At 41.7% G+C, this 15,318-nt stretch overlaps 1 protein-coding gene and 1 non-coding gene across 2 annotated transcripts; both read left to right on the forward strand.

Annotated features, from left to right (window-relative positions):
- LOC109211399 (E3 ubiquitin-protein ligase rnf168-like) lies at positions 642-2,521 on the forward strand. The gene is made up of 5 exons (XM_019374938.1): positions 642-725; positions 800-888; positions 1,447-1,496; positions 1,579-1,653; positions 1,835-2,521. Exons 2-5 carry the CDS (start codon positions 859-861, stop codon positions 2,334-2,336), a joined length of 657 nt encoding a protein of 218 aa, XP_019230483.1. The 5' UTR covers positions 642-725; positions 800-858; the 3' UTR covers positions 2,337-2,521.
- On the forward strand, positions 4,646-4,718 carry TRNAA-UGC. The gene has a single exon. It is a non-coding gene; the product is annotated as a tRNA-Ala (tRNA).

A 15,318-nucleotide genomic window follows, 5' to 3' on the forward strand; every position in this document is an offset into this window, starting at 1 on the left:
TGGAAGCCTAAAACAAAGGCTTTATTGGTTTAGGCCTTAAGCCGCCTTTGCCTCACAATTACAATCCCTCTTTCTTTGCTTTTAACGGATGATAGTTTTGTTGAAGGATAAATAAAGTAGACAGATAATGCATGTTAAATTGATTTCATTTTTGTCATGTAACACGTTGATTCGTGATTATATAAGTCTTGAATTTCCAAAATTGAACATAAATATGGAGTTCGTTGCCTTGGAGAACTCTAGTTTGGCTGGCTGTGATTTGCATGTATTGGAGGACTAAACTCATTAATTTCATTGAATCTAAGGTCAAATAAATGTAATATATAGATGGACAAAAACTGGAGTTAACCTAAAACACAAGGGCAAAATGTGAGCGGGGAAAAACGAAAAAAAATAGCCGTTAGGCCCAGAAAGAAGCCCATTTAACATTGGAGATACTTGACCGTTACTTCTCTAACAGTTGGTTTCATCCAAGAAACAGGGAGGGAATCGCAATACAGAATGGTGAATGAAGAGGTGAAGAAAAGCCCCAGTAACACAAAAGCCGAAAAACATGAGGCGCTGTTCAGCCCAAGATTCAGATCAGTCACTGCAATGGCGGGTTGGGACGAAGAGGCGCTTTTGATGGCTACTCTTATTGTCGAAGACACTCCTGAATCCCAACGTAAGCAAAAGAAACTTGCTGGTTTGCAGCGTTTCGTCACTCCGCCTTCTAATTCCAGAAGGTAATTACTCTGTTAAATCGAACATTTCCAGGATTGGGTGATTGGAAATGCTTAATATTTTGTGATATTTCCAGGAAACGAAGGACTCAGAAGAAGAGCCCTGCTTCCATACGTGTTGCTGTTCTTCATCTTGATGATGATGACCATGCCACTGCAAAACAAGGTTTTTCTTTTTTGTCATTTCACATATCTGAATTGTTTGATGTGTAAATACTTGCAACAACTACTTACTATGCTTCAATTCCGAATTAGTTGGAGTCATTTGTATGAATTCTTAATATTCACTTTGTTCAATCAGGAACTGTTTCATTTGGGTTCTTCAATACTATAGTTTCTCTATATTTTCTACTGACCAAAAAAAAAAAAAAAAAAAGATTTCTTCCGAACATCAAAGTTAATTAAGTGTACCAACATGATCATTGAGCAACTTTAATCTCAACATGTTACAACTAGAAAAAGAATCATTTCAATGATTAGCAGAAACTGAGAAGAGGAAGCCAGAGCCAAATCCTCCGAGTAAACTTCAATACTATAGCTCTTGTGTTTCCTCTCCTGCTTCAACCAATCTCTGCATGGATCGACTTCATGACGAGCTTTCTTGTGCCGTAAGAGTCTAGAGTCCATTCTTGAATGTTGATGTTTATTTTCATCTGTTGACAAAAGGAATGTTTATTGCCTTCTCCAAAATTTCAAGTTTGAGTAATTTTATTTGTATTTGTAGATATGTTTGGAGATTTGTTTTGAACCCAGTACCACTCCTTGTGGACACAGGTACAATCTAATTGACATCCACATCAACTTAGATTCATACAACAATACTTAGTAATAGGTTCTGACTTATTTATGTCTACAGTTTCTGTAGGAAGTGTTTGCGATCTGCTGCTGACAAATACGGAAAGAAATGCCCTAAGTGCAGACAACTTATCAGGTACTACTCCTATTTATTAGCATTCCCGACTACTTCTACTAAGCAGGAGGGGAGATCTTATTGAGGAAGAAAAGAACGATTAGACTTGTACTTCCTGTTGATTTGTGTGAATTGCCACATCTAAAAGATAACGTGATGACACTTCTATTTCAACACTTACAAATTGATGTTGATTTTGCAGCAATGGAAGATGTTGCACTGTAAATACAGTCCTTTGGAATACAATTCAACTACTATTTCCTAAAGATGTAGAAGCAAGAAAGGCAGCTGGATTTTTAAATAGTAGAGAAGCTGAGCATCAAAGTCCAGCAAGAATTGCTAGTCATTCTAATATTTCAAGAAGCAGAACAGATAGGGTCCCAGCATTACATAGTCCAGAATCTGGCTCTCGAGATCCACAAAGAATGAATTCTCACGTTATGAGAAGGCAAATTGTCAGGCCTTCTGGGATGTCAAGCAGAGGTGGAGATATTAACTTAAGGACAAGGACAGGGTTACCACCAAGCCAGGATCAGGATGCTGCATTGGCATTGCGATTGCAGAGAGAGGAGTTCACAGCGACCTTAAGGACAAGGCGTTCTGATGAGCAGTATAGGAATTCTCTTGCTCTGGCCAGATCGAATTTGAGGGCCATGGCATCAAGAGCCATTAACAACATTCGTATTAGAGACCGAGGAACATAAGTTTAGATTTCCTAATGTGAAGCAATTGTGAAAACTAACGAAACTAGTAGAATGCTGTATTCTTGATAGTTTGATAGTTGAAAGAAAGTAGGGGAACCTCCTTGCATGCTTGATTTCTGACGCCTGTTTTTATAGATAACTCCAATGGAGCAAAATGTTTCTGCAGGAGATATGGCTTTTGCACAGACAAATAATTTCATAAATCACTAAGTTAAACATCAATACTGGAAAGTCATTGTGGCTGCTTATGCATTTGTGGCTATGTTAATTAAAATAATTATGCATTTATGCTTAAAATATTAAAATTGTCTCAATGATTTAAAGAAAGCATGATGCTCAACTTGTTATTAATAACAACTCATTGATCCTCAACGACATAGCATTTGAAGCTGCATGTCCGTTTCACTTTTTTGCCTGTCTATGCTTTACGGTTCTGGACAATTCATCCAAAAGAAACAATGAATAATACATGTTGTCCAATGCCTGCGTCCCCCTGATTAGATTTAGGTGATCGCAAAGAGTTAAGAATTCTGATAATCAGTTAACAATAAAGCAATTATAATTGCTTGATTTTTTCTAATTAAACACCTTAACTTATACTCGGGGCATTTGCATCTATACCCGCTTTTTGGATCACGTTTTAACTTATACCCGTTTTGCAAAAAAAATTACAAGCGTACCCACTTTTCGCGTAACTTCAGGCATACGGGCCTGAAGTAGCGAAGGCAATCACGCAAACTTCAGCATTCTAGTAGACGGGCCTGAAGTAGCAAAAATTGCTGAACCAAGTGTTGGCTGAAGTTTTTGTTTGTAATTGCTGAACTTAAGCATTCTAGTAGCTGAAGTTTTGTTCTCTATTTGCTGAATTTCAGCATGTTTTAGCTGAAGTTTTTCGCGTAACTTCAGGCATACGGGCCCGAAGTAGCAAAGGCAATTATGCAAACTTCAGCATTCTAGTAGACGAGCCTGAAGTAACAAAAATTGCTGAACCAAGTGTCTGCTGAAGTTTTTGTTTGTAATTGCTGAACTTAAGCATTCTACTAGCTGAAGTGTTGTTCTCTATTTGCTGAACTTCAGCATGTTTTAGCTGAAGTTTTGTTCTATATTTGCTGAACGTCAGCATATTTTAGCTGAAGCTTTGTTATGTTTGTGATGAACTTCAGGGCTGAAGTTTGTTTTGTATTTACTGAACTTCAGCATTCTAGGAGCTGAAGTTTTTGTTTATATTTGCTGAACTTCAGCTCTAAGATCCAGTTGTCATTAAGATCCAGTTGCTATAATGAAATTATCGGGAAATTCATCATTAATTTTTAATTCTTTTTTGGGGGAATAAAATTTCAGATGTACTTAACGCAAAGTTCATACCTTAGTGTTAAATCACTGTGTTTTCAATCAATAATACTTACACAGAGTCTCATGTGTTTGAGAGAGAAAAGAAGAAGAAGAAGAAGAAGAAGAAGAAGAAGAAGAGGAAAAGAAAGGAGGAAGAAAGAGCACACAGGTAGCAGGAAGAAGGAGGCGCCTGAAGTTGTAAAAATTAGGGTATAAGTTAAATAATTTTTAAAAATATGGGTATAGGTTAAATGGGGGCGACCAAATAGGGCGCCCCGTGCAATTTTTACCTTATACTCCCTCCTTTGGGCCCACTTTAATTGTTTTTTTGGCCCTTTTTTGTGGTCCACAATATTAAATTTTTTCAAATATCAAGAGAGAGTTAACTTTTTTTTTTTTCAAATTTGCCCTTGGAGTAAAGAGCCTAGGAGTATTTGTTATATTTTCAATGAACAAATTAAGGTTAGTATGGTCAATTTCATTGTTAATTAATGTTAAAAGGTGAATTCCTTAATATATATTAAACCAACAAAAAATTCAATTAAAGTGGACCAGAGGGAGTACTATCAACTTTCAAATAATATATGGGAGTACCTATTTATTTTTTAATTCAAAACGAAAATTTTAAACTTATTTAAATGTTTTTAGAACGAATAAAAGATATAGGTCAAATATTCTGGGTGTTGAAGTAAGAAAATCGAACACGCTAAAATCCAATGTTGGACCTGGATTTGAAGGGGGATTTTGCGTCTATACCTAGTTTTGAGGTCACAATTGAACCTATACCCGCCTTGAAAATTTTTCTGCAAGCCTACCTACTTTATGATCAACTTTAGACTTACCGGGTCTAAAATTTAAAAAAAATTAGTCTGAAGTAAAAAAATTACACTTCAGATCCACTTAAGGCAAAATAGGCCTGAAGTGCAACCACTGGTTTCATGCACTTAAAGCCAATAAATCTGAAGTGAAAAATTATTGGGGATATAGCTCAAATGGTAGAGCGCTCGCTTTGCATGCGAGAGGTACATGGTTCAATCCCCTGCATCTCCAATTAAATCAGTATCTTGTTTATGGGATAATACTGGGTATGTTGTTGTTGTTGTCTGAAGTGCAACAAACGTTTTCCTACACTTAAGGCGAATAAGTTTGAAGTGAAAAATTGCACTTCAGATGCACTTAAGGCCAAATAGGTCCGAAGCTAGAAAATCAGACCTTTTCAAAGTTAAACAAAGAGATAACGAGATGCTCAGGGAGTTCGTGTCGAGGTTCCAGATGGAACGAATGGACCTCCCTCCGGTTGCCGATGATTGGGCTGTTCAAGCATTCACTCAAGGACTTAACCCCCGAAGCTCCTTGGCTTCACAATAGCCGAAACAAAATTTGGTAGAGTATCCGGCGGTAACTTGGGCTGACATCCACAACAGGTACCAGTCAAAAATTAGAGTCGAGGACGATCAACTCAGGGCCTCTTCCAGGTCCGTTTATCCCATCAAAGCCGACGACAAGTCTAAGAGAGTCGTCGATCATGAATCGAGGCTGGTCCGGGATTGGTATCAACCATATAACGCAGATCGAAGGGGAAAATGGCCTGGGCGCAATTCTACGAGGAACGAAAAGAGAAGTGATCGACGGCCCAATAGCCAAGGTCTGATGAGAAAAAATGGTTTCGACAGGCCACTCGGGGCCAGAGAGACACTAAGATTGTCGGAGTATAACTTCAACGTCGATGCTACCAGTATCGTGTCGCCTGTTGGGCCCATCATGGATACCAAGTTACCTCGACCATTGCAGTTCGGTGCTACCCAGAGAGATCTTGACTTGATGTGCAAGTATCATGGCACTCATGGCCACAGGACTGAGGATTGCCGGCAATTTAGAGAAGAAGTTGCTCGGTTGTTTAATAACGGGCACCTACGAGAATTTCTGAGTGATCGAGTCAAAAACCACTTCAGAAGCAGGGATGCCAAAAAACAGACTGAACAAGAGAAACCTCAGCATATCATCAACATGATCATTAGAGGGGTCGATGTCCCTCAAGGGCCATACAACGCACTAAAGTGCCTATCACGAGGGAAAAACGCACTAGAGATTATGCCCCGGAGGGAACCATTTCGTTCAGCGACGAGGATGCCGAGGGCACTGTACAACCTCATAATGATGCATTGGTAATATCCGTATTTATCAATAAATCTCGAGTTACACGTGTGTTGATTGATCCAGGTTGCTCGACCAACATCATCAGATCGAGGGTCGTAGAGCAGTCGAGACTGCAAGACCAAATAGTGCCAGCAGTTCGGGTGTTGAACGAATTTAGCATGACATGCAAAACCACTAAAGGGGAGATAACCCTACCAGTGAACACCGCCGGGACCATCCAGGAAATAAAGTTCTATGTAATTGAAGGGGACATGAGATATAATTCTTTATTCAGAAGACCACGGGTTTACAACATGAGGGCAGTGCCTTCGACCTTACACCAGGCGTTAAAGTTCCCTACTCCGGGAGGAATCAAGACGGTATATGGAGAACAACTGGCTGTAAGGGAGATGTTTGCAGTCGATGAAGTACTCCCGGTGCCCGCCATCTCAACATTAAGGAAACACAGAGTCGACCAGAAAAGCCGAAGTTAAATAGCAACCACCGACACCGGTCCCGGCCGGACCAGAGGAACTAGGAGCTGACGAGGAGGATGATTACGGAGTTCCGAGATCATTCATACCCCCTGATGATACCGACGCCACCAAATAGACGATCGAAGAGTTGGAGCAAGTCACATTGATCGAACACATGCCGGATTGAAAGATATACCTGGGCACGGGGTTAGCTCCCGAGCTCAGGAAAAAACTCATTAATTTTTTTAAAGCTAACGTAGCTTGTTTTGCTTGGTCCCATCTTGACATGACAGGGATCCCGCTGGAGGTGACCACTCATAAGCTGAGTTTGGACCCGAAGTTCCGTCTGGTTAAGTAGAAGAGGAGACCTCAATCCGAGGTCAAGCATGTATTCATCAAGGACGATGTATCTAAACTCCTTAGAATAGGGTCCATTCGGGAAATTAAGTACCCGGACTGGTTAGCTAACGTAGTGGTCGTGCCTAAAAAAGGAAATAAGATAAGAATGTGTGTAGATTACAAACACTTGAACAAGGCATGCCCTAAAGACTCTTTTCCTTTGCTTAGTTGATCGTATGATAGATGCGATGGTCGAGCACGAGATACTCAGCTTTCTCGATGCCTATTCCGGGTACAACCAAATTCGAATGGACCCGGACGATCAACGCCGGTGCCACCTATCAACGCCTAGTAAACTGGATTTTCGAAGAACATGTAGGAAAATCAATAGAAGTTTTATTGACGACATGTTAGTCAAGTCCATGCGAGCATAGGACCATTCGAAGCATTTATAGGAAACCTTTGACATATTGAAGAAATACGATATGAAGCTGAACCCGGAAAAATGCACATTCGTGGTCGGATCCAGAAAATTCCTCGGGTTCATGGTGTCCAATCGAGGGATCAAGATCAATCTCGACAAAATCAAAGCCATAGAAGACATCACTGTGGTGGACAACATCATGGCTGTTCAGAGGCTAACCGGGCGTATAACTTCCTTGGGCCGGTTCATATCAAGGTCCTCAAACAAAATCCACGGGTTCTTATCACTATTGAAGAACAAGAATAACTTTTCATGGACCCCAGAATGCCAACAAGCTTTAGAAGAACTCAAACGGTACCTTTCGACCTGCCCTTGCTCCACACTCCGAAGGCGGATGAGCAGCTGTACCTTTGCTTTGAGGTATCCAAGGTGGCGGTAAGTGGAGTCTTTGTCCGGGAAGAGGAAGGTACGCAATTTCCTATTTAATATGTCAGTAAAACTCTAGGCGAGGCCTAAACAAAGTACCCTCACCTGGAAAAATTAGTGCCCGCTTTGCTAAGTGCTTCCCGAAAGTTAAAATCATACTTTCAGTGTCACCCCATATGTGTCGTAACATCTTACCCACTGAGGAACATCATGCAAAAACCCGAGATCTCGGGCCGGTTAGCCAAAATGGGCCGTCGAGATCAGTGGGTACGATATCGAGTATCAACCCCGAACTGCCATCAAATCTCAAATTTTGGCAGCCTTTGTGGCTAGCTTTACGCCGACCTTAATACCCAAAGTCGAAAGGGAATTACTGTTAACCTCGGGGATTGCCTCAGGAATCTAGACCCTTTTTACGAACGGTGCCTCGAATGCAAAGGGTTCGGACTCGGTATCGTGTTGAAATCGCCTACGGGGAGTGCAATTAGGAAATCTATTAGAACTATGAAATTTACTAACAATAAGGACGAGTATGAGGCCATGATTGCAGGTCTCGAATTAGATAAAAGCCTTGGGGTCGAGGTGATCGAAACCAAATGCGACTCCGTCCTCGTGGTAAATCAAGTCAATGGAACATTGGAAGTGAAAGAGGACCGGATGCGAAGGTACTTAGACAAATTACAAGTAACACTGCATCAATTCAGGGAATGGACTCTGCAGCATGTGCCTCGAGATCAGAAAAGTGAGGTCGGTGCTCTGTCTAATTTAGGTTCGTCGGTCGACGTTGATGATGTCACAACCTCGAATTTCCACCTTCGAGACCGTGATGGCGCCTAACATTTCACTTTCTAGGCAAGCGAACGTTAGAGAACAGTTAAGTTAATTTTTATCCAAATTCAACATATAAAGTCAATTAAACCCAAATGAGATAAAATCAAGTGCGGAACAACATAAAGCACAATATCTACTACAATGCGGGTCTGGAGTCAAACTCGCGAGCTTCTAGATTTTTAGTACAAATAAAGTCTGAAAGAAATACAACAGTTTTGAAGGAAAAGAAACAATGAAATGAGAAAATAGAAGGGTCAAGGTCTGGGGACGCTAGCAGATCTACCTCGAGTCTCCGGATAAGAAGATCCATGCTGCTCCAAATCACGGACAGCTAGGGCCGGTACCAAAATCTGCACAATCAGTGCAGAGTGTAGTATGAGTACAACCGGCCCCATGTACTCGTAAGTGTCGAGCCTAACCTCGATGAAGTAGTGACGAGGCTACGACAAGACACCTATATAATAAACTTGTGCAAATAACAGTATATGTACAAGATAATAACAAATAAAAGCTAGACAGGTAATATCGGGAGGGGGACATGCTAAGGGGAAATACAAAATACGAGAATTACAGCGGACGATAACAAGAACAGTCAATATGCCTTTAACCAGTAAAAATAATTAAACACAATGAAGCAAATTACACGGCATCACCCTTCGTGCTTCTACTCTCAATATCATAATGTAACGTTGACGGCATCATCCTTCGTGCTTTTACTCTCACTCACAGTATAAATCAATAGAAATGGCACGACATCACCCTTCGTGCATTAACTCTCATAACATGGCACGACATCACCCTTCGTGGATTAACACTTGAAATATAGCACGACATCATCCTTCGTGCATTAACACTCACATACGACACGTCATTACCCTTCGTGCATTAACACTCTCCCTTACCACATAACAATGAACAAGTAATAACAGGAATATAGGATCAACAAGTACAAGCCTTATTTCAACAACGGTTCCATAATACCAATCTCAACTTTGAGTCAATACTCAATTATCACAAAAGCCCATAAACACGATAAGAACGATCAATTTAACAAATAACTAGTCTAAGCATGAATAACACGATCAAATGAAGAAATAATTGCAAGAAACAATGTCCCACCTGCATGCTTTAACCCGACAACAATGCATAAGTACCCGTCACCTCACATATACGTTGTACCCAACATCTAAACACGTAGCTAATAGGAAAATAAGCCCTAATCCCTCAAGTCAAGGTTAACCACGACACTTACCTCTCTCCAAAGACCAAACTCAAAGCTCAACCACCGCTTTGCCTTTCAAACAAGCCTCCGAACCAATAGAATCTAGAAAATTACCAACCAAACGATACAAATTAAGCCTTAGGAACTACCCACGATTGCAAAGAATTCAATTTAGAGGCCATTATTGAAAAAGTCAACACCTGGGCCCGCTTGGTCCAAAACCAAAATTCAGACCAAAACCCGATTACCCATTCACCCCCGAGCACGGTTATGTAATTTGTCTTGTAATTCGACCTCAATTTGAGGACTAAATCCCCATTTTTCAAAAATCCCTAATTCTACCCAAAACACCCAATTTCCATCATGAAAACTCTAGATTTTTGGTTGAAATCTTAAGTAAAGTAGTGAAAGATTAAAATAAACTAGTTTAGAATCACTTACCAATGATTTGGGGAAGAAGAGCCCTTTGAAAAATTGCCTCTAGGGTTTCTAAGTTTGAAAATTTGAAGACTGATCCAAAAATCCCGTCTAAGTCCCACTTTGATCAGTTGCAGATGTCGCATTTGCGACTTGGGGTTCGCAAATGCGACCCCTGCAAATGTGAAGAAACCATCGCAAATACGAAGAAACCATCGCAAATGCGAAGCTCTTCACATTTCTACTATCATCACAAATGCGATGAATGGTTCACAAATGCGAACTATGATCTCAGCAAATGCGAGCAAATGGTCGCATTTACGATCACTGCCTCCTCCTGTCCCACTTTGCAAGTGCGAACTCTAGCCTCCCCAGCTACTCTTCGCAAATGCGAGTCCATCAGTGGCTGCAAATGCGGAACCTGACCTCGCAATTGCGAGGTCTGAGGCTTGCAACAAAACTGAAGCACACCAGCAGTGTCCTAAGTCCAAATTTCACTCCGTGGCCAATCCGAAACTTACCCGAGCCCTCGGGGCTCTAAACCAAAAGTGCACACAAGTCTAAAAACATCATACAAACTTGCTCGCACGATCAAATCGCCAAAATAACACCTAGAACTATGAATTGAACACCAAATCAAATGAAATTTTCAAGAATACTTTGAAACTTCTATTTTCACAACCGGATGTTCGAATCGCGTCAAACCAACTCCGTTTCTCACCAAATTCGACTAGCAAGTCATAAATATGGTATTTGACCTATACCGAGTTTCGGAACCAAAATACGGACCCGGTATCCAAAAAGTCAACCATTGGTCAAACATTTCAAATACATTAAGCCTTTAACTTTCAAATTTTAACAAAGTCCGATAACTCGGGCTAAGGACTACCGAATTCGATTTCGGGCATACGCCCAAGTCCTAAATCATGAAACAGACCCACCGAGATCGTCAAAATATGAATCCGGGTCCATTTACTCAAAACATTGACCGAAGTCAACTCAAATGGATTTTAAGGCATAAATTTTATATTTTCTCAGTTTTTAACATAAAAGCTTTCTAGAAACACGCCCGGAATGTGCACGCAAATTGAAGAGGGATAAAATGGGGTATTTAAGGTTTCAAAGCGCAGAATTAAGTTCTAAAACATAGGATGACCTATCGGGTCATCACATTCTTCACCTGTAAAATAACCGTTCGTCCTCGGCGGACATAGAAAAGTACCTAAACTGGTGAAAAGGTGGGGATATCTACTCCGCATGTCTGACTCGGACTCCTAAGTAGCTGTCACGACGGGCTGACCTCTCCACTACACTCAAACTGAAGGATAATCTTCGACCTCAACTGACAAACCTGCCGGGCTAGAATAGTCACCGGCTCCTCCTCATAACTCAAATCCTTGTCCAACTAGACAGAGCTAAAATCTAACATGTGGGACGAATCTTTGTGATACTTCCGGAGCATGGACACATGGAAAACCGGATGAACCGCTGATAAACTAGGTGGCAATGCGATCTTGTAAGCCACCTCACCTACTCTTTGAAGAATCTCAAAATGTCCGATAAACCTAGGGCTCAACTTTCCCCTCTTTCTGAACCTCATCACACCCTTCATAGGTGAAACTCGGAGCAACACCCGCTCCCTGAACATGAATGCAACATCACGAACTCCACAGTCGGCATAACTCTTCTGCCTGGACTGAGTTGTGCAAAGTCGATCTTGAATAATATTGACCTTATCCAAGGCATCCTATACCAAATCTGTACCTAAAAACCGAGCCTCCCCCTGCTCAAACCATCTGATCAGCGATCGGCATCGCCTACCATATAATGCCTCATAGGGAGCCATCTGAATGGTCAACTGGTAGTTGTTGTTGTAGGCAAACTCCGTAAGTGGCAAGAACTGATCCCAAGAGCCTCCGAAGTCTATAACACAAGTGCGGAGCATATCCTCCAATATCTAAATAGTCCGCTAGGACTGCCTGTCCGTCTGAGGATGAAATATTATGCTCAACTCAACCTGCGTGCCCAACTCACGCTGTACTGCCCTCCATAACTGCAAGGTGAATTACATACCTCGATCAGAAATGATAGATACACCGTGAAAACGAATGATCTCGCGAATATAAATCTCTGCCAACTGCTCTGAAGAATAGGTAACTGCCACAGGAATGAAATGCGCTGACTTGGTCAGCCTGTTCACAATGACCCAAACTGCATCAAACTTCCTCTGAGTCCGTGGGAGTCCAACAACAAAATCCATAGTAATATGCTCCCACTTCCACTCAAGAACCTCTAACTTCTGAAGCAAACCACCATGTCTCTGATGCTCACACTTTACCTGCTGACAATTTAGACACCGAGCTACATATGCAACTATATCCTTCTTCATCCTCCTCCACCAATAATGCTGCCGCAAGTCCTGATACATCTTGGCTGTGCCCTGATAAATAGAATACCGGGAACTGTGGGCCTCTTCTAGAATCAACTCACGAAATCCATCCACGTTAGGCACACAAACACGACCTAGCATCCTCAAAACTCTATCATCTCCAACGGTAACCTGCTTGGCATCACCGTGTCGCTCCGTGTCTCTAAGGACGAGCAAATGAGGGTCATCATACTGTCGCTTCCTGATGCGCTCAAACAATAAAGACCGAGTGACTGTACAAGCTAGAACACGATTGGGCTCAGAAACATCCAACCTCACAAACTGATTAGCCAAGGCCTGAACATCTAATGCAATCGGTTTCTCACCACTGGAATGGACGCAAGGCTGCCCATACTCACTGACTTTCTACTCAAAGCATCGGCCACCATATTGGCCTCCCCGGGATGATACAAGATGGTGATATCATAGTCTTTCAATAGCTCCAACCACCTCCCCTGGCTCAAATTGAGCTCCATTTGTTTGAACAAATACTGCAAGCTCCGATGATCCGTGAATACCTCACACGAGACACCGTAAATATATTGCCTCTAAATCTTCAGCGCATGAACATTGGATGCTAACTCTAAGTCATGAACAGGGTAATTCTTCTCGTGAACCTTTAGCTGACGACACATATGCAATCACCTTGCCATCCTGCACCAATACCGCACCCAGTCCAATACGAGATGCATCACAATATACCGTATAAGATCTTGAACCTGTGGGTAACACTAACACTGGCGCCGTAGTCAAAGCAGTCTTGAGCTTCTGAAAGCTCGCCTCACACTCATCTGACCATCTTAACGGGGCACCCTTTTGGGTCAAACTGGTCAAAGGCGCTGCTATAGATAAAAACCCCTCCACAAACCAACGGTAATAACCCGCCAATCCCAAGAAACTCCACATCTCTGTAGCTGAAGTAGGTCTAGGCTAGTTCTGAACTACCTCAATCTTCTTAGGATCCACCTGAATACCCTCTGTCGTCACAACGTGCCCCAAGAAAGCGACTGAGCTCAACCAAAACTCGTATTTTTAAAACTTAGCATATAACTGGCCGTCTCTCAGAGTCTGAAGTACTATTCGAAGATGCTGCTTATGTTCCTCTCGACTCCGGGAGTAGATCAAGATATCATTTAAAAACACAATCACAAATGAGTCTAGGCAGGGCTTGAACACCCGGTTCATCAAATCCATGAATGCTGCTGGGGCATGTGAGCACGTGATTTTTGCCCTATATGAATTACTCCCACAAATTCAAAACAAAATCATTTTTCCTTTATTTGCAAATTATGTGAATTTTTGTGGCATTTTCTGTCAAGTGCTTGGATTTGTCTGTGCATGTTTATTGCATTTAATTAATGAAAAATACAAAAAAAATATATGTTGTATTTGCATATAGCTTTAGATGGTAAATTAATCATTCTATATAAAGTGGGAAAATTCACAAAAAAAAGTTATTTTGCACTTTTAGTTTTAATTTTGGAACTCGGGTAGGGCTTCCTTTAATTTAGGTCTTAATTAATTGTGTTAATTGTTATTTAGAGTTAGGTAATTTAATTTGATTAGGGATTAAGCTAGGTTTGTTTTAATTTTAATTAAGTTTAAAAAAAAGAAAGAATTAAAAGAAATTAGAAAAAATGAAAAAAAGAGAGAAGCAAAGGAGGGTAAGGCCAGATTTGGGCCTATTCTTTAATTTTTGACCAAGCCCAAACATTTTTTCCCCAATACCAGGCTAATTAGTCCCAGACCCAGCCCAACCCACGTACCAAACCCCAGGCCCAATTCACCCCGATCCAGTCCGGTCCAAGAGGTGCCCGAACGACACCGTTTGGTTCCAATTAATCTCAGCCGTCGAGGTAAAGAGATCCGACGGTTGAGAACTGACGAGGTCTTAATATATAAGTGTCTTAACACCCTACCCCCCCCCCCCTCTCAGAACACCCCCCTAACCGTCTCTGATCCCTCCGCCCCGAGCCGCCGTCTGCCACTGCCGGAAATCGCCTACGGCGGCGGCCGGCGTCCAATAACCCCCAAATTCACACCAGTTCTCCCTCTCCTCTTCCCCATGCCCGTGGCACCAATAACTCCCTTTGAATCCCACCGGAGTCCTTCGAAATTTCAAAACCCTAGCCGCCGCCATGGGTTCCTCCGCCGTGGCCGGCGGCGCCACCGCCAATCTCCACCCAATTAACACCCCGATACCCCCCTGCCTCCCCTCATTCCAAATATCCAATTCATTTCTCTCGAATCACCCTGGAAGTTTTCGAATCTCGAGTCAAGCAACCCTAAAATTCCGGGTCGTTCCAGTCGATGGTTCGTCGCTGTTTCTTGTTCAAGACCTTTAGGTATTTTTCCCCTCGCCTTTGGTTGTTAATTTTATTGTTCACTTCGTTGTTTCCTCTGTTTATTCCTTTTCTGATTTTCCTTTGTTTTTCGTCCCTTTAAAAGTCCATGTTTGCATGATTGGTTTCAAAGTCGTGGGGTTAGGTAATTGTTCCTGATTTTATTATTTTGAGCGTGTTTTCATTTGGGCCCAAATTCCATGAGTCTTTAAGAATCTGTGAACCGGCACTTGGGATTTTGGATGAATTCTGAAATTTAAGCCCAAGAGGAATTGAATTGGGTTTAGCTCAGACCCATTAATTTGGGTCATTTGGACCCAGGGTCCGCTTGGTTAGCAGGGTAATTCTCAGGGGTTTAAAAGGTTAGTTTGGGAAATTGGGATAAGAGAATCTTAGTGTAACTGATTTGGAAGATTCTAGTGAGGGGCTGGAGTTAAATTTCAGATGTATAGTTATAAAACTTTGGTAGCAAGTCAATAATTGAGGGGTCACCTGAGCAAAAACGAAAATCAAAAGGGGGTAGGGTTTAAAAAATGAAATAGAAGGCTGCCCTAGGGGCGGGCATAAAAGGCATGTTTTCTTGCCTTGAAGGGGGGGGGGGAACATTCT

The sequence above is a fragment of the Nicotiana attenuata genome, chromosome 2 (genome assembly GCF_001879085.1).
Source record: "Nicotiana attenuata strain UT chromosome 2, NIATTr2, whole genome shotgun sequence".
NCBI classification, from domain to species: domain Eukaryota; kingdom Viridiplantae; phylum Streptophyta; class Magnoliopsida; order Solanales; family Solanaceae; genus Nicotiana; species Nicotiana attenuata.